The 24,649-nt window shown below is 37.7% G+C and overlaps 1 protein-coding gene across 1 annotated transcript in view; it reads left to right on the top strand.

Annotated features, from left to right (window-relative positions):
- COL19A1 (collagen type XIX alpha 1 chain) overlaps positions 1 to 22,583 on the top strand; it is a 194,809-nt gene extending 172,226 nt beyond the window's left edge. The window contains exons 38-52 of the mRNA XM_053937526.1: positions 1,658 to 1,702; positions 2,331 to 2,381; positions 2,466 to 2,510; positions 3,363 to 3,389; positions 3,884 to 3,937; positions 6,610 to 6,654; positions 8,777 to 8,821; positions 8,930 to 8,992; positions 10,465 to 10,500; positions 10,648 to 10,692; positions 13,078 to 13,248; positions 13,580 to 13,646; positions 15,199 to 15,354; positions 21,778 to 21,855; positions 22,082 to 22,583. Of these exons, the coding sequence (XP_053793501.1) occupies positions 1,658 to 1,702; positions 2,331 to 2,381; positions 2,466 to 2,510; positions 3,363 to 3,389; positions 3,884 to 3,937; positions 6,610 to 6,654; positions 8,777 to 8,821; positions 8,930 to 8,992; positions 10,465 to 10,500; positions 10,648 to 10,692; positions 13,078 to 13,248; positions 13,580 to 13,646; positions 15,199 to 15,354; positions 21,778 to 21,855; positions 22,082 to 22,218 (1,065 nt within the window). The 3' untranslated portion in view covers positions 22,219 to 22,583. The remainder of the gene's footprint in view (positions 1 to 1,657; positions 1,703 to 2,330; positions 2,382 to 2,465; positions 2,511 to 3,362; positions 3,390 to 3,883; positions 3,938 to 6,609; positions 6,655 to 8,776; positions 8,822 to 8,929; positions 8,993 to 10,464; positions 10,501 to 10,647; positions 10,693 to 13,077; positions 13,249 to 13,579; positions 13,647 to 15,198; positions 15,355 to 21,777; positions 21,856 to 22,081) is intronic.
- Positions 22,584 to 24,649: the final 2,066 nt, after the last annotated feature.

Below are 24,649 nucleotides of genomic sequence, written 5' to 3'. Positions count from 1 at the left end.
ACATAAGCTTCCTTTATACTTAATTTACACTCTCTTAGCACTGCTTTTTTTCAAAATTTTTTGTGTTCTTTTATTGATATTATCCATTATAACTAAGAGGTCAAATTCATTTCTTGGATACCTCAGATCAGAGCAATATAGCAGAGACAAACTTTGCTGCAAAATACTTTCTGGGACAAGTTCTACATTTTGTCTATGAATACAGCTTTTCTTTCAGCAGTACTCTGGAATTTTCCAGGCATAGCACTGCCACATCCACATGTGGGATCCTAATTCCCTACAAATCATTGATAGGAGTAAGAAAGAAAACTATTTTGTAAAGCCCTGAAATTATTTCAATATAAAATTTGAATGAGAGTTGTCTCCTTGCAGATCACGGTAACAAAAATTTACCTCACTTATTTCTTTTTTATCTAACTGAATGCAAAACACAAATCTTTGATAGTTCCTTGTTCACAATTCACATAAAGGTGGGCATGAGAAGCCCCTGCTCCACATCATTCTAAAAGTGCAAAAGTCACATGGCTGAAGAGTAATGAAGTAAACTGAAATAAAGCCCCAGTAAATTTCTCCTCCATCCTTCATCTGGGACAAACTTGAGAACTGATCACATAATGTGCTCTCTAAAATAATAGGATTTTAATTCCCCATGAAGTTCTTCACTCTTGGAACGCTGACAATTTCTAACAATTAGCAGGGCCATTTGGAAATTATCCTAGTATAAATGTTTAGTAAGAATTATATCTTTCTGCTGAGCTAATTATTGGCATTGAGCACTTAGCTTGATTTTTGCCACCTTAGTAATTTTAAATTTGTGACTTAAGTGTATCACTGACATACATTAAATAAGATCCAACAAAGCCAGTGAAAAATTCTGACAGACTTGTTCCAAATTATACGGTGTATTTATCTGAATTGTAGTGATGAGATTTAGAAAAGATTGTTTGGAAAATTTTATGTTGAAATCTTTGCAGCTCTCTACTATCCATATCCATGATTCTGCTGGGGAAAAGTCTCAGCAGCTATGCTTTATATAATATAGGCAATTCAGTACACAACAGCAGAACAGGCCAGAGATACAGGTAACAATGGATTAATATTTTACAACAGAAACCAAAAATATATTCCTTTTATCTCTTAATAAGGAAGATTCTTTTAAAAAAGTCTTTATTTATATTCAATATGTTTCTAAGTAAACTGAATTTCTGAAACTAGCTCTTCTTTATTTACATATGAATGATCAACTGAGGACTGGCTTTTGCATAATAATATACAAAGCATAAAATGAATGTTAACTTTTATCTGCCAGTTCCTTAGAAATTCATATTAACAACTCTTTTTTTTTTTTTTTTTCTTCCTCTCCCTCCTGGTACATATGAAATGTTTCCCAGCCCAGGTTACCACTGTTATTTTGCCATAAGGAAGTTACTACACATAAAGCAGCAAGTAACTAACAAAATAAAAACTAGTACAAAGTAATGATACATGCCTTCCCTAAAGCTAAAGTAGGAACATTGCAGGAGAATTTATTCTTGATATTACCTGCTCTTATTGACTGTATCTCTTGTTTATTGTCATTGTGGTCATCATAGCTTGAGTGTGCAATAGATGTGGCCAGTTACAGTAAATGAGTTACATCAATCTCTTGCTGTACTAGGGTAGTGAAGGTTCTCCTGGGAAACCTGGACCACCTGGGCCTCCGGTGAGACATTTTGTTTTATATCTTAAATTTATATTAGGAACAATATCCTTGTGGGTAAAATGTAATGTAATATAAAGAACTGAGTGTTGGTCTAATAAAAATTAATATTGCAGGAAGGTAACAGTGTTTTTTTCAAAAGGTTTCTATACTCCATTTTTTTTTCTCGCAATTCATCACTATTAAGTTCATCACTGAGTAAGTTCAGATCACTAAAACCCTCTAAGAAACCTGCTCAAATTAGTTAACCTTGGTATCCAATATTATTAGGGTAAAATTGACAGCTTGGATACCTGAGATCAGAGAACCCATGCAATCTAGGGAAAGTCTGTGGAGCTCACTGGACTCTAAATTAAATTAAGTACCTTACACCAAAATTTATTCTGGAGAATTATAATAATAAAAATCAAAATATGATGCACACTGATTTACAGGTTTCTTGGTTTATAATTTAAAAAAAAATCCCAAGCTGTGTTGGTGTGTATCTTATGTTCTTCTGGAATCTGGAATCTTTGGCAAATTGAGAACAAAAAGGATACCACAACTTTGCTGAACTACAGGACTTGAACAGGGCAATAGTTCTGCCTTTATAATTCATAAGTGACACTTACTTGGTTTTTATGCTTTAAAGGGTATGCCTTACAATGAAAGAAATGGAATGAGCAGCTTATATAAACTGCAGGTATTTCTCTTTAATGTTAATTGCTTTTTTTTTCAATCACCACCCAATTTTAGCCCAACTCAACTTTTAAACTTGCTGTTACAGGGAGGAGTGAGTGTCGCAAGTTATCCAGGTCCACCAGGACCTCCGGTAAGTGCTACCAGAAATCTCATTTCTAGAGCTAATGACATAGAAACAGAGGAGGGTTAGTTGCATGGAATCTGATTTTATTTGCGAAAGATTTAAATAATAAGGATATGATTGTTATGTAGCATACCTACTGTGATTTTATGTTTGCCAAGCACTTCAGCCCATTTTGGAGACTGGTTTATTTTGATTAAATCCTTTCATCCTAGCAAATAAAGGCTGCAGAAATGGTACATAATTTGGTATTGGACTCTTTACTGAAAGTATTTTTATACTAAAAATGTGTAATTTTGTACTTATAGTTCATGGAGGCATAATTTTGAAAAGATTTTGTAGTGAACAAAATCTGGTGCCAGAAATGAGAAGCTCAGGAATTCTGATCTGAGTTTCTGTCACTGATTCACTACATGTAGCTACAGTGCAAGAAAATGTGTAAAACTAAGAATTATATTGTGGAAGTAATACAGGGTTGGTGTCTTTTACACCAGCACCTTGCAGTTGGACACTGTTGCTTTGGTTCCATGGAACTAAAGATGCTGTGCACTTATTTACGCTCTCCTCCTTTTTAGCACCATAGGCAAGTTCTGTTTTGAGATGATTGTCTCTTTGGTAACCACAGTTATGTGCTGGCACTGAGCAACAGAGCTGTCTTTCTCTGTATTCTGGAGCAGCAAAACAAACCCCAAAATATTACTAAGATTTTGTACTGAATTAATCAGCTGGGGCTGAAATGAATAATAATTCTAAATGCACTGCATTAGCAAAGTACACTCATAATGCAGTCATTAAAAAAACACATCTTATCATGTAACTGTTATTCTTTAAATGTGGCTTTCTTTTTGGGTTTTTTTGCAGGGTCCAAAAGGGGATCCTGGAACAGTGGTATGTATGTATTTTTTGGTTTTGATAGAGAATTCCCCAAGTAGTTTGACATGGCACTTCTGAAGGACAATAAGAAATCCAAACCAAAACCTCTCAGCAGTGACAACAAAACATGGAGTTGTAAGAAGTTTTCTAAAACAGTTTAATAATTTGTTTTCAAAAAAATTCACAAAACTTCTTTTTTTTTGTTTCACCATAATGCCTGGAAGCTGAATACATCTTTCTGTACCAGCACCTAGTTCTGTAATTCTGTATTATATCTCTCATCAAAATTAAACCATTGAGCCAAATACTCACACAGAGCCTCTGAGAAAAGCTTAATTTGTACATCAGTAAAATGAGGCTTAACAAAATCTGTTTACCTAATAACTGGTTAGCTGTTTTAGTAATGTCAAATTAAATAATCTGCTGTTGCTTGCTCTTCAACATTTCCCATGTTGAGTAAAGAAATTCTAATGTGTGCAATCTTTTAATTAAAAAAAAAATTAAAACAGGGAGACCCAGGACCAATGGGATTACCAGGACTGGAAGGACTCCCAGGGGAAAAGGTAGGACTCTTAAAAAGAAGGCATGATTTCTTAGTAGCCACTATCTACAACTAAATGTTTTCTGAAGCCTTGCTTGGTCTATTTTTCATGTGTAAGTTAATGTTTCTGTAAGAAAAATTTTGCATACTTATTTCTATTTTCCTTTTTTTGCTTTAGCATGGGTGTAAATCATATACTCACCAAACATAAAATTTCAGTTTCTGCAAAGGGAAAATTTTGTGTAGGAGGCCTTGTAATATTCTTGGTAGAATACTACTATACTGGATAGTAATAAAGTTAGTACACACATAGTCCTGTGTATGGTTCCTGTTCCCTCTTGCATATCATCTTATGTTTACAGTCTGTTTGTCTTGTTCTGAGCCTTTTGCTTTCTAATTGTGGAGGCTGATTATGAATTTAAAGAAAAGCTTTTTATAAAAGGCTAAAAAAAGTCAAGATTTTGGTATTCATTTCTAAATATAGCAAAGTACAAAACATTTAGCAGAGAAGTAAAAAAAAAAATCTGTAAATAGGTTTTCTGTCAGCAAAACCAGTTTGATTTTTGCCATATTTTCTAATTTAGGAAGAAAAAAGAGTAAATTTTTTTGAAAATGAAATTATTTTCAGCTTTTGAAATTATGCTATTAAATTACTTCATGCAAAAGTACTTTCCTGAAACTTATTTTTCATCACAAAGAAATGTAAATTAAAAGTTTCCCTCTCAATATCACTGTGCATTCCTCCTACTTGTTCAGTCAGTGACAAGATCTAAGGCAGGTATCTATACTAGATGCTTAAATTACATGAGATGGTTCTTGCTCTGGAATTCTACAATTTACAAGCAATTAAAGACTAGTCTGATTTCAAAATGAACAAACACAGGGAGAATTATAGGTCTAACTGAGACAAAGTGGGGACAGGAATTAAATAAAGAGAATAAGCAATGGATCAGATCATATAAACCAGCTGAGTGAGTGTTTGGCCCTCTCCCAAAGTAAAAATATAGTTTCTGTAACTAAGTTTGGTCCAAATCTCACATTTGTAGTGCAAATAAGTGAACGGAATCTCAGAGCCTGACAGTCCCAACAGTATAGTGCATGCTGGGTTTTAATTTAGAGCCATGATGCTCCTATGTGTAGCAGAATGCCATCTTCTACAGACAACATTGGCTGTAATTTCATGATAATTTCATGAACTGCCTTAAGAACTTCATGTCCTCTGGCTAAAATGTCCCCTCCTTCAGCTGTGCTGACAGTGGCTGGTGCAGCTGTGCTGCAAGCCAGACTGCTGAAAGGACCAGAATAACCCTGAAAAGAAAAAAAAAGATGTTGCAAGGGAAGTGTTAGACATTTCTAGCTTCTAGGAAAAAAACAAAACAAAACAAAACAAAACAAAACAAAACAAAAAAAAAAAAAAAAAACCAAAAAAAAAAAAAAAAAAACCAACAAAAAAAAACCCTAGCTTCATAGCCAGCATATAGGGAAAATACCCCAAGTCCTGGGACTGGAATAACCACTGGGGCAGAGTCAGGGCTCCAGACAGCGTGTCCTGCCTGCTGCAGGCACTCAGTGCTCCCCGCTGCTGTTCAGAGGTGCTTGTTGTGCTCCTCACTGGGTGACTGCTGCCAGCCTCCAGAGCAGGACAGGCTGAGCTGTGTCCTGTTAGCTGCTTCCTCCCAGCACCAGGTCAGACATGTATCTTGTCATCTGTTACACTGTGTGTAAGGGAGTTAAGTGTTTCTAACCAACAGCAATATCATTGTGTACCTGAATACAAATATGAGGATGAGACAAACCACCATTACTTATAAGAATAGAAACCAGAAATCCCAAAACTTCCTGGGGCTCTTATGCAGAACACAATGTGGCTGTGGCTATGTTTACAGAGCTTTAGTACATCTGTTCCATAACCCATAACATAAACCCATCTCAGAAATATGCTGTCCTGTTAGTATGGCTTCAGCAGTGCCTGGGGTTTTCTGACATAAATTCAGAAAAGAGGAGCCTGATTTTTTGACGTTTGTAACCAATGTTACAGTAACAGAGCATAGTGTTGCAGACCAGCACGTCAGCAGTGGGTAAATACTTCTGGGTAGAGTTTTACCACTTGTTGAGCTCTATCTGTCTGCTTTGGATTACATTACTGTCAAGAAAGATGAATTTGTCCCTTTATCTCGTCAGTTCCTGGCAAAACAACACTGTCTTAGCTTCAAGCATAGATGAGGGTGGGTGTGTGCTGTAACGAGAACCCTTGCCCAGGGCCATGGCACAAGCAGAGGACATTGGCTTGTAGTAAATTGCTAACTGGGTAGCAGGAAAAACTTCTTTGAAAGGTACATCTTAAATATGGGTATGTTGATATGAAAGTGAATTACCCTGTGTAAATTTTGGTCATTGCCATGACCCCAAATTATAATTATTTGGAGAACTACAGATAAGTCAGGGACTTTCCATCCCTTTTCAAGCGAGGTCTCATGCAGAAACAAAGGGAAACGTTGTAGGAGAGAACCTAAACAAAGGATTTTGGTTACTTGCTCAGGTCTGTATAATGAGCCAGTGGCATAGATAAATATTAGCATTTAGCCTGGCTCTTGTCCTCATTTTCATTTCACTTCCTTGGGTTTTAATGGGAATCCACCAAGAAACTTCTGGTTTGATTGCTGTAGTTTCAACATAGATTTATCTTTTCTTCAGGGTGACCGTGGACCAGCTGGTGCACCGGGAGTGTCAGGGACACCGGTATGTATGGTCTTTAAAGAAAACTCTGGTTTTAGAAGCTGAAAAACCAGGTCCAGCAAGGTGCTGAGCTGTAATCTCAGTCACTGTGGAACACCAGTGCTTGGCTTATGCTTTATTCATAGGTATGAAGATTATGGGTTTTCTCTAAATAAATTAGAGTTTTAATAGCAGCAAGGGTTCATATTATTATTAAAATGACAAGAGTGAGTGGAGTGAATACATGATAAATCTGGAATTCAAAGCTGCATAAGCTTAATTAAGAAATGTGAGATTCTTCTCATTGCCTCTGTTTAATATAGATAAAGACATTTTTTGTGTTTCTGGGCATGTACAAATTTCTGAGCATCTTTCTATCACAAAGAAAAATAATGAACATTAGTTATTGTAGCCTACAGGGATCTGCATATTCATTTGATCAAACATTTGCTTTAGGGGAATGCTTTGTCAGCTATTTAGATACAATATTCAGAGAAGTTTCTGAAAGTCATAGAGGAACTTTGTTGTAGGTGAAAGTAAAAGTAACTAATAATAAATTGAAATTATAATTATTCATTTGTGTTCCTAAAGGAAATGAAGATATTAGATTGCATTCACAGTTTAATAAAAAAGTTTATCCATATTTCAGGAGGCAATATGGAGTTATTTATATGCAAATAGATTTATTATTAAATTTTGGCAACTACCAATACATTCAGGAGCTGTTTAAATTATAAATATGTGTTTCATGAAATAAAGAGAAGTATGTGTCTACACACTCCCATTTCCATTAGCCACTGATTTAATCTATTTACTGTGAGTTCCAAGAGAGAACATAATCTTAAATAGCCTAATTTCATTGGATTTTCCTAAAAGAATTGCACATTTAAGGGGAAAAATATTTCTCTGAGTTTTATAGCAGATGTAAGAATTTCAAAGTTTGTTGTTATGAAACAGATTTTACACTGTTAATAATAACACTGCACAGTTGTGCATTTCCTATGAATTTCCCACTGGCTATGTCCCAAGTTATTGGAATTTCTCTATTCAAGTTGGATACAAAATATTTAATGAGGTCCCTTCTTCACTGATGGAGCTGCATTCTGTTGACTATATTTAGTTCTAATAAAATCCACTGAGATAAAATATTTCCCCCTGAAATAAATTGTTTGTTTTATATACATTTTATGCCAAGGAGTTTTAATCAACAAAATAGTAGATATGTGAGACAAATTTTTTTCAGTAGTCTAGGAGGAGTTTGGGACCTATCCACATATCATGCTGGAAAAGTATTTATCTTCTGTACCTGTCATTATTCCATGGATTGAATAGTGGACCTGTTTTACCATATGGCAATATAAACCTCTTCTTTTCACTTTGGTGTTTTGCTGAGATTGCTGAGATTTTCAGGGAAGCTTAAACTGAGATCCTGCAAGCATTGCCACCAATGCCTATTTCAACACAAACCATCAAAAACAAACCATCAGTCCTGCTGTTCCCACTGTTGTCCCTGGTGCTGATGGGTTTGATCTCTCACTAGTACAAGTCACCTGGGGATCTGTTCTAAGGATACTTCCAGGAAATGTAGGTTCAAGTTGTTAAAAGAAGGGCATCCTGCAAAAACCAGACATTTAAAAATCAGCATTTAAATGATGTCATAAGAGAGGATTGTGAATTCTGGCAGGGTGAACATAAAATGACGATAAAACGATAAAACTGGCCAAAAAAGATCATGAAGAAAATTTGCAAAAGGTGTTGAGTCAGTAGTAAAGTCATAACACAAAAAAAAAAAAATATTCAGGACTAGAAATTACCTGAAGGAAAAAACATTGATTTTACATATACACTGAAAAACTTTGATCTGACTATGACTTCTCAAGGTGGAAAGAAAATTTCATAAAAGCATCTCAGTATTCAGGAAGGGTAAACAAAACCAAGTGACTGAGTAACATTTAATGCAAGAGCCTGTTCATTAAATATGACAAAAATCTGGTAAAATATTTCTTTTTCCTTTCTTAAAGCATTAATGAGCAACACCGTGAATATTTCTCTCATATACATATATATACTCTCTTATTTTTTGACATAGAGAAAAATTTTACTTGGCTTCCTAATAATATGTATCTGTAATATTCTCTTTTTGCAGGGAAAGCCGGGATCTCCTGGCTCCCCAGGGTTGCCAGGAGAACCTGTAAGTACAGATTTGAGTTCTAGATTCTTACAATACCAAATAAATATTTCAGACACCTAATGCAAGATTTTTCATGCAGATTTATATGTGTGTTTTCTTCTTTCTTAGGGTGAAAGAGGACCTATAGGAGACATAGGCTTCCCTGGTCCAGAAGGGCCACAAGGAAAACCAGTAAGCAATTTTATACTGAATATATATTTTGTTACAAAAATATGTGTTTTGGTTTACCAGATGTTACAAAAGAAAGGACATTACATCTTGCTTTGTGGTAGAGTAGATAACATGAAGAACATACAGAGCTGCACTGCTCAATATTAACCATCCAAAAAAGAATTCTTGGTATTGTGGTGTTTTAATAGTTAATGTGACTGAGATCTTGCCTTTAAAGGTCTTATGAAGGTCATTTGGATCTTGTTGACATAAAGTTTCCTCTTGTACTTTTTCCAGGGGGAGAATGTGAACGCAGAAACTCAACACAGTCAGTAAAGGATGGGGTGACAGAATAGGTTCTCAGTTTCAGTTTAGATAGAGAAGTGTGTGCTTCATGACTGAATAAACTTTGAGGCTCTTCTGTATACAGGTGATGCAACACTGCAGCTGAGGCATTTACTGTTCACTTAGAGATGTCTAATCTGCTCCCTTTATGTAATAAAAGTGTGACAGCAGTGTAATCAGCACTGTCTGAGCTAGCTGAAAAAACCTAGTTTATATTCTAGAAGGGGTTCAGGAAGGGTAGTGCAGGACTCATTATCTCCCCTGAACATCAGTGTTTTGGGGGTGAGCATGAGCAGCAGACCTTTGCAGCTTGTCAGCACATCGCCACGCTACACTTCTGCCTTGAAAGAAGACACAATTTCTGTAGCTACAGCAGCAAATTAGCCCAAGGTGCCTAATCTGTGCAAAACTCCACTTTGGAGTATTTGAGGAGAAATAAATATTCCTGCTGTCTCTGCTCATACAAGTCATCCTTTCTCACTCAAACAGCTGTGAGTTTGCTACATGTGCAGATCCATAAATATCCCACTAAATTAAACATTGTCAGAGCATTTATCTTGCAATTATCTGGCATTATACAATTGTTAATATACTCTCGGACATTATTTTGGCCCATACCATCTAGGACTCTCAGATCATGCCACATTCCAGTCTGGAGGATAATGTGGGTCTGGAACAGTTTCCAGCAGTTGCTATGAATGCAACCACCTTCTTTGGGGGAGGAAATAGCTTTAACCCATGAGACCAAAACTGTGCCATGCTACAAGTCCTAACAACCAAAGAATGGATCTGGATTTGCAATAGTAAGGCATAATCTCTGTAAGAGCAGAAGGGTAATTCAGCACCATGGCCAATATCTAGAAAAAAAGGAATCTCTCCCATGGTTGTATTATGACTAGCTGCTACTGAAAAAGTGCATGTGCATGTCCACAAATATTCCAAATTTGCAAATTTTCCCTATAATTTGTCATTTAAAGTTATATGATCATTAGATTTGGTGCACATCTTGATGCTCTTTGTATTTCCATATTGTAGCCACGCAAACTGCTGCTTCTGCAGTTTCAGAACATTCACTGATACGGCAGTAAACACTGAGCTTTACCCTTTATGCTTTAAAAACACGTAAACATATTAATTTTTTTTCTTAGGGAATCAATGGAAAAGATGGATTGCCAGGTCCTCCGGTAAGAAAAAATGCTTTTGTGTATTTTATTCCTCACAGAAACCACAGCTGTTAATCCTAGGCAGTTGCTTTCCATTCTGCTAACGCATGAATGCACAACAAAACCTTCAACTGATCGATTTATCTTTTTTCAAAAACCGTTTTTCAGGGTGCTGTGGGGAGACCAGGAGACAGAGGACCCAAAGGAGAACGTGTAAGTCCCTATTATGATAATTTTTTCTCTTTTTACTGAGCATATAAACACCTCATCAGTACCTATCTTATAGGAAAAATCAATAGGAAAAGTATAGGAAAATTAATTCTTGGTGAACTTCAAGCAGTCACCTAGAAATCTAAGAGGTTTAGTTCTAGACACCTCTTCAAGGAATTAGAGTTCATTTGGCTTCTGCATTTAGAGGAAAACCACATTTTATAGACTTTTTAACACAGTTGGCCTGGAGAGTGTAAATTGATCAATAGGCTGAAAACTGGAAAGCAGATAATCCAGTTGTGCTGTTGTCAAACTTTACAAAAGCTATGATCTTGCCCTGTTGTCATCCTTTCTATGTCACAAACACAAGTCATGTTTTATATAAAACAAGCTTGTCACACTTAGGCAGCAGGAATGCCAGTGCAATACCTGACTGCTTCCCAAACTCTTCCGACAGTTCTGTTCATGGTAACAAGGTCATGGTGGGCAGAAATGATTATGGGAGGTGAGAGATGAGGTTATGTCTATATACATATATATATGGTCTTCTTATTCCCAAAGTTCTGATGTCCTAATCACATGGCTACCACATTAATTTGTTGTCTCAGAGAAGTATCTCCCTGTTTAATCTGGAAAAGGAGATGCTGCTTTATGACACTGAAAAGACCATGAGGGTTTAACAGTTATTACAATTATCCCTTTAAAAATTAACTGTTTGCAATGTTCTGGTTTTGCCTTTAAGGACACAGGCCTGCATCTGTGTGAGAGATTGCAATGATTACAGAAAATAAAGTCAAGGTTTTCTTGCAGCCATTATTATTACTGCTGTACAGCATGCTCCTCCAGTTGAGACCAGCTGTTGTACTTACAGAAAAGAGAAGCATCAAAGTTGGAAGGACAAAATAAAACTCTTGAGGTTTTCTTGTCCAATATGAGAATGTCCTCATAGAATCCATTTTAAGAAAGAGTAAGCCATCTGGGCTGAAATATATCCTTTGAGTGACTAAACACTGCTGTTATTACTACTTTATAAAATAAGTGACAAACTAGTTGAAAACATGTTTTATACCAACCAGTTTTCTAGTGATTTCAACAGATAAAAGTGCTTGCTCATTTTTTGCTGTTATCTGTATGCCTTGATCACAGATTGTGAACCTGCTGGAGTAGAGCAGGTAGAAACACAGGAAAAACACCAGTTCTGTCTGGACAGAATTTGGTACAAGTTAGAATACAAGAGACAGGAGGATGCTAGAAAGGAGAAGGGCTAAATAAAGCAGCACCTTAGGCAGAGATCACAAAACACAAATGTCCTGAATTTTGTACAGTTCACAGTGGAAAGTTTAAAGAGGAATCTGGAGGAATATATGACCTAGTTTATGAATTTTTACAAGGACCTTTTTCAAAACTCAAAGAAAATACTGGAGGCAGTTAAAAATTGCTTGTTTGAAAAGTTGCTGTAGTATTTGATTTGCCTCCTACACACTGGCAGCCTATAAAATGTGGGTTGTTTGGAAGAAAAGGATCAGCTTCACATTGGCATAGCACCATGATTCTAGAGAAACCTGCCTTTTTCTTTATCTCTGGTAGAAGAGCTATCTGTACCTACTCTGCAGGGTTATAAACCTGAGAATTTATATATCACAGAATCATGGAAAGGCCTGGGCTGGAAGGTACCTTTAAAGATCATCAAGTTCCAACTACCTTGCCATGGGCCCTTCATCAGACCAAGTTGCTCTAAGCCCCATCCAACCAGGCCTTAAGATATTTCTGGGGTTAGGGCATCCAAAGCTCTCTGGATAATTTGTTCCAGTGCCTCACCATCCTCATAGCAAAGAATTTCTTCACAATATCTCATCTAAACTGACTCTCTTTCAGTCTGAAGCCATTAGCTCCTTATCCTGTCACTATCTGTCCTTATTAAAAATTCTTCTCCAGCTTCCTCCTAGTATCTTTGGGTACTAGAAATAACTTAGATTAGCTATAATTTTGTGTAGATGAAGACATAAAATAGTAGGCTTCTAAGGAAAGTTACAGGAAATGTCCTGGTGTCTTTTGCCTGTGTGAATTTGAGCACCTGAATTATACCTATGCCATAACTGATATTTCTAGATTCTTGTATAAGGGCTAAAAACTTTCTATACTCAAGTTCTGTCCTTGAAAAGAGGGCTACAGAGTCAACCTATTCTTTTTGTAATCGACTTCAGCATTAAAAGTGCAAGACAACAAAATATATTTTCAGAGATGAGGTTCAGCCTGGAAAATCATCTTCCCTGCATGACTCAGTCTGTTTCTGAACAGGCAAGAATTTTCTCTTTAGCATTCTCAAGTGACTTTTCAGGTTTGCTCCTCTATGTGCCATGGTTTTCTTTCTGCTTTTATTTTACACAGGGAGATCAGGGTATTCCAGGGGACAGAGGTCCACAGGGTGAACGAGGGAAACCTGGCCCATCAGGAGAAAAGGGGGATGTGGGTCCTGTTGGTCCCCCAGGAGACAGAGGCTATCCAGGATCACCAGGTCATCAAGGTCCCCCAGGTTCACCAGGACCCCCAGGGTTTCCAGTAAGTAAATATAAGTTTATCTTAGTTGCTTGTGGATTCAGTTATGAAGGCAACATGGGCTGAGCAGTGGAAATTCTCCTGAGAAATAGCACAGTATTAGAAAAACTAAGGATTTCTCTCAGATAATTTCATAATTTACAATATTATAATGTATTTGCAATAAAGTGGCCTTTGCAGTAAAATAAATAACACAAATATATTAAAACACTTATCTGTTGGTGAAAGGTTTATATTTGTACTGCTAATTTGAGCATTTCTTATTTTTGTAGCATCATAAAGTGTCCTCTGTATATTCCCTCTGATACACATCACCTTTCTTTTTCCTCCTCAGGCTGATGCAATTTCACTTGAAGAAATAAAAAAATATATCAAACAAGAGGTTCTTAAGGTGTTTGAAGGTAAGAAAAGGAAATATGATACAACTAAATCTGAAATTCTGCTCTAAATTTCTTGACAGGTCATCTAACTTACATTGGACTTAGAAGGTACCTTGTTGCTGTAGCTATGTTTAATAAGTCTACTTTACATGATTCTGTTCAAACAATGAGAATTTAGAGTGTCTGTTAAACAGAGTATTTATTTCCTTATGTAAAATATTAGCACTGAAGGGTGATCTGCTCCAAACCACAATAGCAAACAGAAGTATGTGTCATTGTAGATACATATATATATCATATATTACTGCAGATCCTGTTTATCTACCATAACATACCATGAAGATATTGAAGTGTTACTAAAGCAGAGACCATAGATATACCTAATTATTTTGCCCACTTAGTGGATGACTGTCTAAATAAGAGAAAGGTTCAACAGCCTTCAGTCACATAGGTCTAAATTGCTGTGCAGTTTTCTCAGCAAATATCCCTGCTGAGTTCCACAACTCCCTGCCACACCACCATCTTCTGGCACAGTTTTAGGCAAGTACCAGATTCAGCCAAGGCCTTTGTATTATGTAAGATTTCTTAGATGATGAGTCCTTACTCTGAAAAGGAAATATTGCTACCCCTCAGAGTTCGACCTACTATGTATTTCAAGAGCAGTTTGTTGAGTGAAGTCACCTCCTTTTCCCATCCAGATAGAATGGTAACAAATATTTAGTCTTTTCACAAAAAGAAAGCATTATAAGGTTCCCTGCCTACAGGGAATAAAGTAGTTTTGTCTTTATAGTTATCCAATTTTCTACACCTCACTACTGTTCACACAGATTTTCCAGTTTTAGCATTGTTTCATTTTGTTTAATTTCTATTACCTTCCTCCTTTTTTGTTTGATGCCCACTCTTCTCTAATTTTTTTCTTAAATCTTAAAACTCCACCGCTGTAAATACCTGCTAAATTGTGGAATGTTTAGGGGTTTAATCTGGTATAAATGAGACAGAGCCACAGTTAGTACCAATCTTACCTACCTCTAAGGAACACTAGAATATTACCAAGGGCACTTTATCCCACTAGCATGAACATTTCTATTCTGAAATGTCTGCAATTAATAATCTTTGCTGAGTGCTTTCAGGTTTTTTACAACTGTTTTTAGGGTTCCAGCACATTCCAAGGACTGTTCATGGTATTTAATCTCTACTTTGCAGCTTAATATGAGTTACAAACATATAAGGTAGCCCTCCATCAGTGTGTTAAGTACTAATTATTCTCTCTATGTGTTTTAAGTACTCCCACGAACAGGAGTCAGAAGTCATTTGAAATATTGGAATATGTTATTAATAGAGAGTAGTAATAGAAACTTTAATGCAAATTTATTCTGATTATTTCAAAAGGTAAAGACTCAGACATGAATTTGAGTTGGAACTGAAGGTTTCAGTGCTTATTGGAGCATTTAATACCTTGACATTAAGAAGACTTAAACACCCTACTTACAGAAACTTTAGCTGGGGCTTTGGGATTTTTTTCCCCTTGTTTGCTAGCAGATTTCTTACCAACTTTTTCTTGTGTTTAATGAAGAAAGGATGGCTCAATTTGTATCCCAGCTGAAGCTGCCTGCTGCAATGCTTGCCTCCCAAGCTCATGGAAAACCAGGGCCCCCAGGAAAAGATGGGTCACCAGGACCACCAGGAAAGGATGGTTTGCCAGGGCCACCAGGAGAACGTGGAATTCAAGGTAGGGATTCCAAAACATGCTCCTTTTAGTTGTATCTTGAAATCCTTATACACTTGCTAATGTTTATTAAGTGAGCCAGGATTACCTATCTAGCTTTCTAATGATTAACTTTTAAACTTATGTACTTATGTTTTTCCAGACCACATCTAAATATTAACCCATAGCAAATGTGTGGATTTTACTGATTAAAAACTCCTAATCAGTGCATTTTATTCTAATCAGTTATAAAGTTAATTATTGACAGATATCTAAATCTGACAGAACTACCATTGCAGTTATTTTTTTCCCACAAAATACTTGAATAAGGAAGGAAAACAATGCCAACACTCTTGCTATTTAGATTCAGCTTCATATTGAGAGGCCATCTTATTTAAGAAAGAAAATTTGATCTCCTAGTCTGACTGCTCTCAGCTCAGATCCTGAGAAAATACAGGGCAGGAAAAACTGAAGAAAAATATTCTTCTTTAAGAAGCAGTGAAAACTGAAGTATTACTAAATGAATTCTTCTTATGGTGAAGGAATCTATTTTCATTAAAAACAAAATCAAACTAATCAGTTTTTCACTAACTTAAGGCATCTACTATACCCCAAACAGTAATTTGTGCATTGCAATGCACCTGGACAGTATAGGACTCTCATTTCTGTGAACTGTCTTTTACTGCAAAATTAGCTCTGAGAGATCCAGATTCATTGTAGTTGCACTCTACTGTAGAGCCAGCCTTTCAGAGATTAAAAGAAAGAGGAGAACTGACTAGAAGGAAAAAAAGAATTTATAGATGAATAATATTTTGTGGGTGGGTAACATGTAATTTGCAGTTTATCTGTAGGCAGTTCTTTATTATCTTTTGTTAGTTTGGTCTGCTCTGGAGTCAGAGCAAGTCAGACTGGAATGAAGAACATGCCAGAAAAGCTGAAGATGTGTGGATCCTAAAGCTATCAGAAGAATAAGGACTTACTAACATTGATAAGCGCAAACCACTGACAGAAGCTTGAAAAATGTGATGAGCTCAGAATGAGAAGAACAAGAATAAAGGATCAAGGAAAACAATAAAAGGCTTAGAATCTTACAACACTGACTTCATCGTTACCTAAATATTCAGATCACTGCAAATAGTCACCTTCAATGTCAGTGCCAGATTGTTCAATGATAATGTATATACTGGATAGTCTCAAACACTTCTGGGAAGAGAAACGTTGCACTAGGTTTCATTTCCAGCTAGTGAGCATCAAGACTAAAAGATGATAGCTATGCTTGAAAAAACAAAACAAAAAAAACATCTGCTTTTCCTCATCTTATACTTAAGTAAAATAATGCCTCATGTAAACAGGATTTCCATTTGTTTTACCAATACATTCAATACTTTTTTTTCATTAGTAAAAGGTAAGCTAAGTGAGAAGCCTTTAATTCTCTGATACATCAGAAGATATAAAAAAATTACATTTCCAAGGAAAGAAACCCAAAAGTTTACCTTGCCTCTTTTTTATACTGCAAATAAGAGACCGTCCTGTAAGAGGTGCACACTTACACGTACCCTTCACGCCTTCCCCAGTTGTGCCTGTGCATGTTACTGCTTTGTGCCAAGAGTAAAAAGAAATTCAAATCTCTGAGCAGAGTGAAAAGTATCTTTTTATATTCCAGCTTGTCTTCAGCCATAAAATACATAGCAAACAAGACTTCTTGGTGACGCACATTACGTGCATGTGTGGCTGGGCCCTTTAAGGTAGCATGCTGTGTGCACAAGTCCTAATACAGACTTGGTATTGACTGATAGACACTTATTTTATTTCTCACTTGGGTGTAGCCCAGACTGCAAACTCCAGGGATTTGCTGTCTGCAGTAATATGTGGCAGAGTGAGTCACTTGTCCCACACAGGCAGTGAGAAGAAATAGATGCTTTCAGCAAGCAATTAACAGGACCTCTGTGAATATGTCCTGTTTGTGATGCTGCATGCAAAGCCTGCTAGAGCCAGCCAGATGCTACTGTGTGTCTGGAGAGGTGTTTAACTTCATTTGTGGATTCACAGGGGTCCCTCCATACACCTTGAGTGCGGTGCTGGTTCCCCTGGAAACTGGTCAGGAACGAGATTCCGACAGAATCTCCTTCTGCACAGCAAACTAATAAATAGAGGGCTAATCCCAGAAGCAAAGAAGAGAGATATTAACTTTTGGACTTGTAGGCATGGTTTTCAAAAAGTGTATTTAAAGAATTGCTAGACTCTCATGCATAGAGTCATTCCCTTCTAAGGAAGTCCAGAATTTTTACCTGCTGGCCTTCAGCAAGGTTGTTCATAATTTTCCTCACAACCTTCCCAGTAGTTCATGTAGATATAATTTATAGGATGGTCTCATTAGAAATATAGCATGCAAGCAAAATAGAATTGCAACTTGAATTTTGTGAAACACATAATTGGTATTCAAATAGCAAATGGAAGATTTTTATAGACATATATCTATATTTTCATTTCAAAAATAACCTATGCATTTGCAAACTGATGCTCTGAGGCAAGACTAATGGTAAAATGTACAGCATCTCCTTAAGGGAGAACAGAGGGACTTTACTCTGCATGAGTTTTAAGGTATGTTATTATCTTCTAGAGAATTAGAAAGTTTATTTCAAGACTTTACAAACAAGATGTATCAATGCCATCCATCTGCAAACAGTCAGCTCGTCATGTGTTAGAGGATCTAGCTCAATTAACTCCACTGACTTAATTGGATTTTTAAAATTGTAATAGTAAGGGAATTATGGTCCATTAGATGAAATGCACCTTGTGATAATTTAACAATCCAGAGATCCTTTATGTTAATATGATTTTATTTTTTTTTTCAATAGAGAAAAGATTCCATCCTAGTTTAAATTCACCCTTTCTGTCAAATTGAGGAAATTATTTTTTATAGGTCCTCATAACTTGTGGTAACCTCAAGGAATCAAAAAAAAAATAGCTCAGCTCAGAAAATAAAAATACCATGCAATGAATAGTGAAAGCTCCTTATCTTTATTGGTAATCTCTGTTGTAAAGTTTATGTCTCTTATTATAATTACTAATTTGTATGGTGGAAGCATGTAGAAACCTTGGCTGACATCAGGAACCCATTGTAGTGGATGTTGTCTATACACAGTCACTCTTCTGAAACAGCTGCACTGGTTTCAAGAGATACCTCCTGCAAAATGTTCTCTGCTGTGGAGGTTAAAGTTAACCTGTTTTACTTTGATTTGAAACCCAGCTCCTCCCTCTCAGCTGAGAGAGCTGTAACACACAGAAGGAATTCAGAACATGTATTGGTGGCTGGATGAGAGGGTTTCATCTTAGCACCCTCTCTGTTGCTTTGCAGTCTTCTTAAGAACACAGAGTATTTGCACAGTAAAACACAGTGGATACTTTGGTCTCATTGTTCCCTGTGTTGGTAATCTCTTTGCCTTGTATGTGTATTAAAGAACTTCAGATCTCTCTAGATGCTTGACATGTTCGTTTCAGGTGCTGCTTTGTCCATGCTGATGGAAGAGGGTCTACATAATACACGTGCAATAGCTTCTAGAGCAGTTTAAATGCCTTTTACCTCCGAGTTCATGGACATGAACTTGTGTCATTTCTATGTAGAGCTGAGGGTGTAGCGGTGGTGACACTTTTGACCGTGATATTTGTGGCAAGCACCAAACTGAGAGCTGAATTCCAGCTGTTATTATTACTCATCTACGAACAAAAGCTTATCTGTATGAAAACAAACTTGCTACATACTGCTACTAAGTGTTTACCATACTGCCCTCGTTGGGTTTGTGTTTGTAGTAACAGAACTTTGGGGTTACAGAAAACACAACACCCTGACTGAACGGTTCTGCTAAAACAGTTACCTTTTGAATTAAGCAGGTGCCTCTTACTGGAATTGTAATTCTACCAGGAAAAGTAGATAGCATCTTACATGTGCCTTTACATTAAAAAAAAAAAAAAAAAAAATCTGTTTTATGTGTATGGTAATATTTTCCACTGACTGTGCATGAGTTTGTCAGTCTAAGCTCAGAAAGGTGGTGATATTATCCTCTAAAGGTCTAATCATGGCCCTGCTTCTAAGCAAAATATACCTCATTAAAAATCAAATATTTTCTGACAGAATTACACATTACATTGTTCACATTGTTTACATATAAGTCTGTTTGTTAATATTCTTGCATTCTATCAAATAAAGCCTTTTTGTTAGACAAGGTATTTGGGAATTTTTGTATTAAACTTCAGTGCTAGCAGAACTTGCCTGCCACCATGCAAAAACTACACCCTTGCATGTGTACTTGGATACAGCCAGTAATGGTTTATCACTACCCTGCACCATGCTGCCCTTTGTCCTATTGTAGGGGTGTTTTTTTCTTTATTTTCTTGTGTTTCAGTGATGTTTACAGAATCATTCAGTCTATGTCAGTTGTTTGCAATTATGGTGTGTGAGATACCTGCAGTAATATTTATCATGGGGATTGTAAATGTGATGTATGGTACCTCTGATTTCTCTCTCTTCTCCATAACTAAAGAAATGCAAAGCAAATGGTTAGTTGCAGCACTCTGTTGTAAAATTAGAGTTAACTGGGTTTGTAGTGGGAAAGGCATTGTAACTGTTGACTGTATATTTAAAAACATTGAGAAATATGAAATAAATAGGACATGTAATGGATCCTGTGGTTGTAGGATTGAGCTTTTCAAAAGGCAACAATACTACAAGTTGCACAAGATTTTTCAGAACAAACCAGCTTGATGTAGATATAAATATTACTGTGGCCATTGGAGAGTAAATCCAAGATTCAAAATCCAGTACAAATACTTGCATATTCCTTTTCCTTAGTCTTTACAGCTTGTGTGTGTATATGCCTTGTACAATTCTGCTTAACATAACTCAGTGACCAGAATGCATGGTTAATTTGAATTTGGGTTTCTGTGAGATTTTAAACTGTTGATTTCCTTTAGTTATGTTATGTATAGCACCCTGCATGCATTTTGTAACGTTTTTGCCTCACAGTAATTTCCTTGTTGTGGTGCTGAGAGGAGTAAAATGATTGATGCTCTGTTTTGAAGGCTGGAATGATTGCAACAGATAACAGACTTTCTACTGAAGTGTATAATGAGCTTGTGTGTAACAGAAAGCTTGAATGCTCTGTGTACCATTCCTACTGCAATGTGTCTGTTGTAACAACCCTGAGTTGGTACCCACAGCCCTCAAAGTAATTTCCTTCTGGAATATCCTGTAAGGTAGCAGCGTTGCATAGACCACAGCACACTGACAAGACAGCCTTTGCCATCCACCTGTCAGTGGCAGTTAATCTTCATGGGACATCAGGTGGCTTGACACAGCTGTGCTCTTCTCTTTTAATTCAAACTAACAGTTCTTCACAAGAGGAAGAACTCAATACTTCATTGTATGGCATCAGTGATGCTAAAAATATACTGGTCCTTGAAGCAGGAAGATTTTAATTCCAAATGTGACCAGAAATCAGCAAATTAATCTTAAACTTTTGTCACCTTATATGCCAGCATCTGATGTGCTGGGTACAGGAGAGTTTCCTTGTAAACCCTTTTGAAGTAAGGGTTTCTAGTAGATGTCCCCTTTAAAAATGCCTTCATCCTTTCTCCTGCATAATAAAGGTACATTCTAAACTTGAAATAATAAGGAAAATATTTCACCGATAGCAACAACTCCTCTGCTCTAAATTTGCCGACTAATAAAACTTTTTAAAAATAGTTCAAGGAAAAAGAAGCAGGGGTTGGGCATGGGTTGCAGCGCTCAAGAAGGTAGAAGCCATTTAGATAAATTCAAAACTATGGCCTGTGAAGAAAAAGGACTTAAGTATTCAAAATATGATTAGTAATCACAGCTTGTTAATGATATACAACTATTGGGTCAAAGTAAGCTTCAAACCCAAAATCTGCACAAGGTCCAGAGATGCTTCATTTCATGTGAGAGCAGCTGGGCAACACTGGCCAGGGAGTGGGTCTTCTCTCACATACAGGGGAGTGTCTAATCATACAACTACCAGTTTAAAGTCTGAAAGAGCAAGCGTAAGGATTTATGCAGAACAGAGAGGCCAACATCTGCATTTGGGTCTTTATTAGAGAAATTTCAGGTAACCTAAAATCTTGGGGAATGGTTCAGCTATTGAACAAAGCAAGAGCCCTTTGACAGATGAAGTAACAGTTATTGCTAGAAATGCCCATATTTTCCAGAAGGAATTTATACTTAAGAGCTTAAAACTTACTTAAACTTAAGAGCTGTCTCAGGGTTAAAAAAAAAAAAAAAAAAAAGACCAAAAAGATTCTGAAAAAGTGAACTGAGCATGTGCTTTCCCAATTATATTTGTCTTGGTAATTTTGTCTCAACAAGATATACAGAAAATCACTACCTAAAATAAGAGGGTGCTCTTATTTTCATATCTTTATTCTGTGTAGGTTATAGAGGACAGAAAGGGGAAAGAGGCGAGCCTGGAATTGGACTGCCTGGTAACCCTGGACCACCTGGCCCTGCAGGTACAAGTCTCCAGATCTATTTCTGCTGTCGTTATTTATGAACTAACAGGCCTTTCTCCTGTTTTTTACGCTGGTTTTACACTCCTGCTTTTCCTCCCGAGCTGGATCGCAGCGTGAGCTCAGCCCCACCTGCCTCCTTGTGGATGTGCTGGAGTGCAGCTGATGTCGGTGATGAAATGCACGTGCTCTGGTGAGGACTCTGCTAACTGTGGCTTTGTTTCACCAGCTGCTGGCCTGCCAGGCCCACCAGGAGCATCAGGCTCGCCGGGACCGCAGGGGCCACCTGGAGCCAACGGGAGGTGCAATCCGGCAGATTGCTACTACCACGTGTCACAGACTCGCTCACGCACCAGCAGGAAATAAAAAGCCTCTCCCCCAGACACTTGGCTTCACAGTCACTTTTCACTCTTTCCAATAAGTTAATTTAATTTTTGAAATATTTGGTGCATTTTTTTTTCTTCTCTCGACACTGCATGGTATATAGATAATTTGTAAGGCACAAAATTGAGCCTTTTTCTATGTTATTTGCAGTGTCTTAATGATGACATGATGTCATATATTTTCCAGAGTGCATTCCATGTGTTGTTTCTCATATTTATTTTGCTTAGAACAAAAAATAGGCCCAAATAATTTTCATAAACTTCTTTCTTCAAACAAAAAATATTTTATTATAACTTAAGACATTATATATGCCTCCATATGTAAGCTGGCTTTATTTTTCTTGCTGGTGGTGAATTTTAAATGGAAAAAATACATTTCTGAAGTTACAAAGTGTACTCGTTCATGGCAAATGCAGGACCTGAGCTGGAGCACTGGGAACTCTGTTTAGACTAAACATTCACGTCCCTCAAGGAGGCTCCAGCACACCTTCTGAAAAAGGTCTGCCGTGCTCCAGGAATGCTGCCCACCATTTCACAGTCACATCCAAGATGGCAAAGAAGGAAACAAAGATGCATTTATGGTCTCCTTATCCCATCCAACGATGAGCTTCAGCCTGACTGGAAAATCACCAAGTGTAACTCCAGAAAGTGTCTCTCCTGACTGGATTTTGTCCCAGCTGGGAGCTTGTATGTTCCTTTAGTTGTGGTTACACCTACCCCAGATATTAAATGCTGCTGACAGTGTTCTGGACTGAGAGCTGGCACACCTTCTAACCATTACATGGACTGAGTAAGGGTACTAAGGCCTGGAATCAAGCTGCTCTGCCATTAAGTCTGCCTACAGCAAAGGTGACTCCTTGCTTTAGAGCAGAGGCTGGTGAGCCCATAGTCCCAAGAATGGAACTTCACAAGCCTCCAGTCTTGGTGATGGCACTGTTTTCCTCTTCCTCCTGCAATATTCACATGCTGAAATCAGCTTGAGAAGAACATGGAATCTGTAGAGTGCACAACTCACAGGTCCTATTAACTGGTGACAGAAAATTTCTTGAGTTCAAGAGAAATTTGGAAAAAAATACAAAACCCTCCTAGAAAGGTGTACTACAGAGAGCAACAGCATCCAGTTTTCAGGTATTTAGTAAAGGCTGCAGGAACAGACAATGTAAATGAGGAACAAAACAGAACAATGTGTAAGTTCTGTAGAGTTCAAAGGGTTGAGCAAAAGAAAAGCTGAAGAAAATCAATCACACAGATGATCTTGAAAAGGAGTGAGTGGAGGTGGCCAAAATTTCACTTCTGATTATTGGGAAACAGATGATCCTAAGTTAATCCTGTGGAATTTTGTACAGTGCAATAGAAAGTGAAGGTGCTATTTAGAGAACACAGACATCTATAACCTACAACTTCAAAATGCACCTGTAGTACTAAGCCATACTGAGGGTTCTTATCCCTTTGTTTGGAAGTCAGTCACTCTCCCACATCAGCCAGGGTAGTAGTTTTGATAACTTTGTGCTTGAGCAGTACTGAGCTACCAGGGAAATATTCTCAAACTGGATGTGCTGGCTTCCAGAGAAGCTGTTGTGATACATGAATCTGGCTGACTTCTGGGTTTTGCTTAAAAGCAGTTAAGGAATGACTGGTGGGAGTCTTTAGCAAAAGAAGCACATTGACATTTGTTCTGAATAGAGTTCCTAGCATTTGCACCCAGAGCAGAGGAGCAAGATGAGAGCAAGAGGTGACAGAATTAATTCAGGCATCAGCTGGAGCACTCAGGACACTTCCTGAAAGGGAAAGCCCACATCCCTGGCATGTTCATTGGTTAGGAGTTTGGAGGAGAGAAGGTGCTTGCTACAAAAGGATGTTAAAGGAAACACAGGGATGGAAGGCTGAGAGTAAACACCTGGGACAGGAGAGGGCAGCAGGAATGAGGACAGCAGAAATACTGTGGCACACCATGAAACTATCTTCTGAAGGAGCTGCACTATACCCTGCAGCTGGGGACACCTTGGAGAGTCAGGGTGCCTTATCTGTTCCTTGTAAGAATAGGGTCAAAAGCCCACAGGTGAGCCCAGTCCTCAGAGCTCCTGTTCTTCTCACCCCTCCCCCCTCGGGAGGCAATGGCTGTCCCTTCTGCAGGCCAGCACATCCTCTGCTCTGCGGGCAGCGGGCGCCTGTCCCGCTGCGGGGAAGCTGCGTTTGGGACAAGTGGTCCTGCCTGAGTGCAGCTCAACACAAGCTGCTCCCACTCCAGAAGTGCTGTGCCCGTGGAGCATGGTTGGGTTTGCTCTCAGATCACCCTTCCAGTCCTGGTCCTCAGAGCGCCGGGGCTGTGGGAGTGCTGGGAATGTGAGCCCGAGCACTGAGGCACCGACTGCTGCACGGGCCATGGGTCTGCCTGCCCAGAGAGCTCAGCCTGG

Source organism: Vidua chalybeata, chromosome 3 (assembly GCF_026979565.1).
Source record: "Vidua chalybeata isolate OUT-0048 chromosome 3, bVidCha1 merged haplotype, whole genome shotgun sequence".
NCBI lineage: Eukaryota > Metazoa > Chordata > Aves > Passeriformes > Viduidae > Vidua > Vidua chalybeata.
Note: the sequence above shows the minus strand (reverse complement) of the source record. Positions and strands in the feature narration are given on the sequence as shown.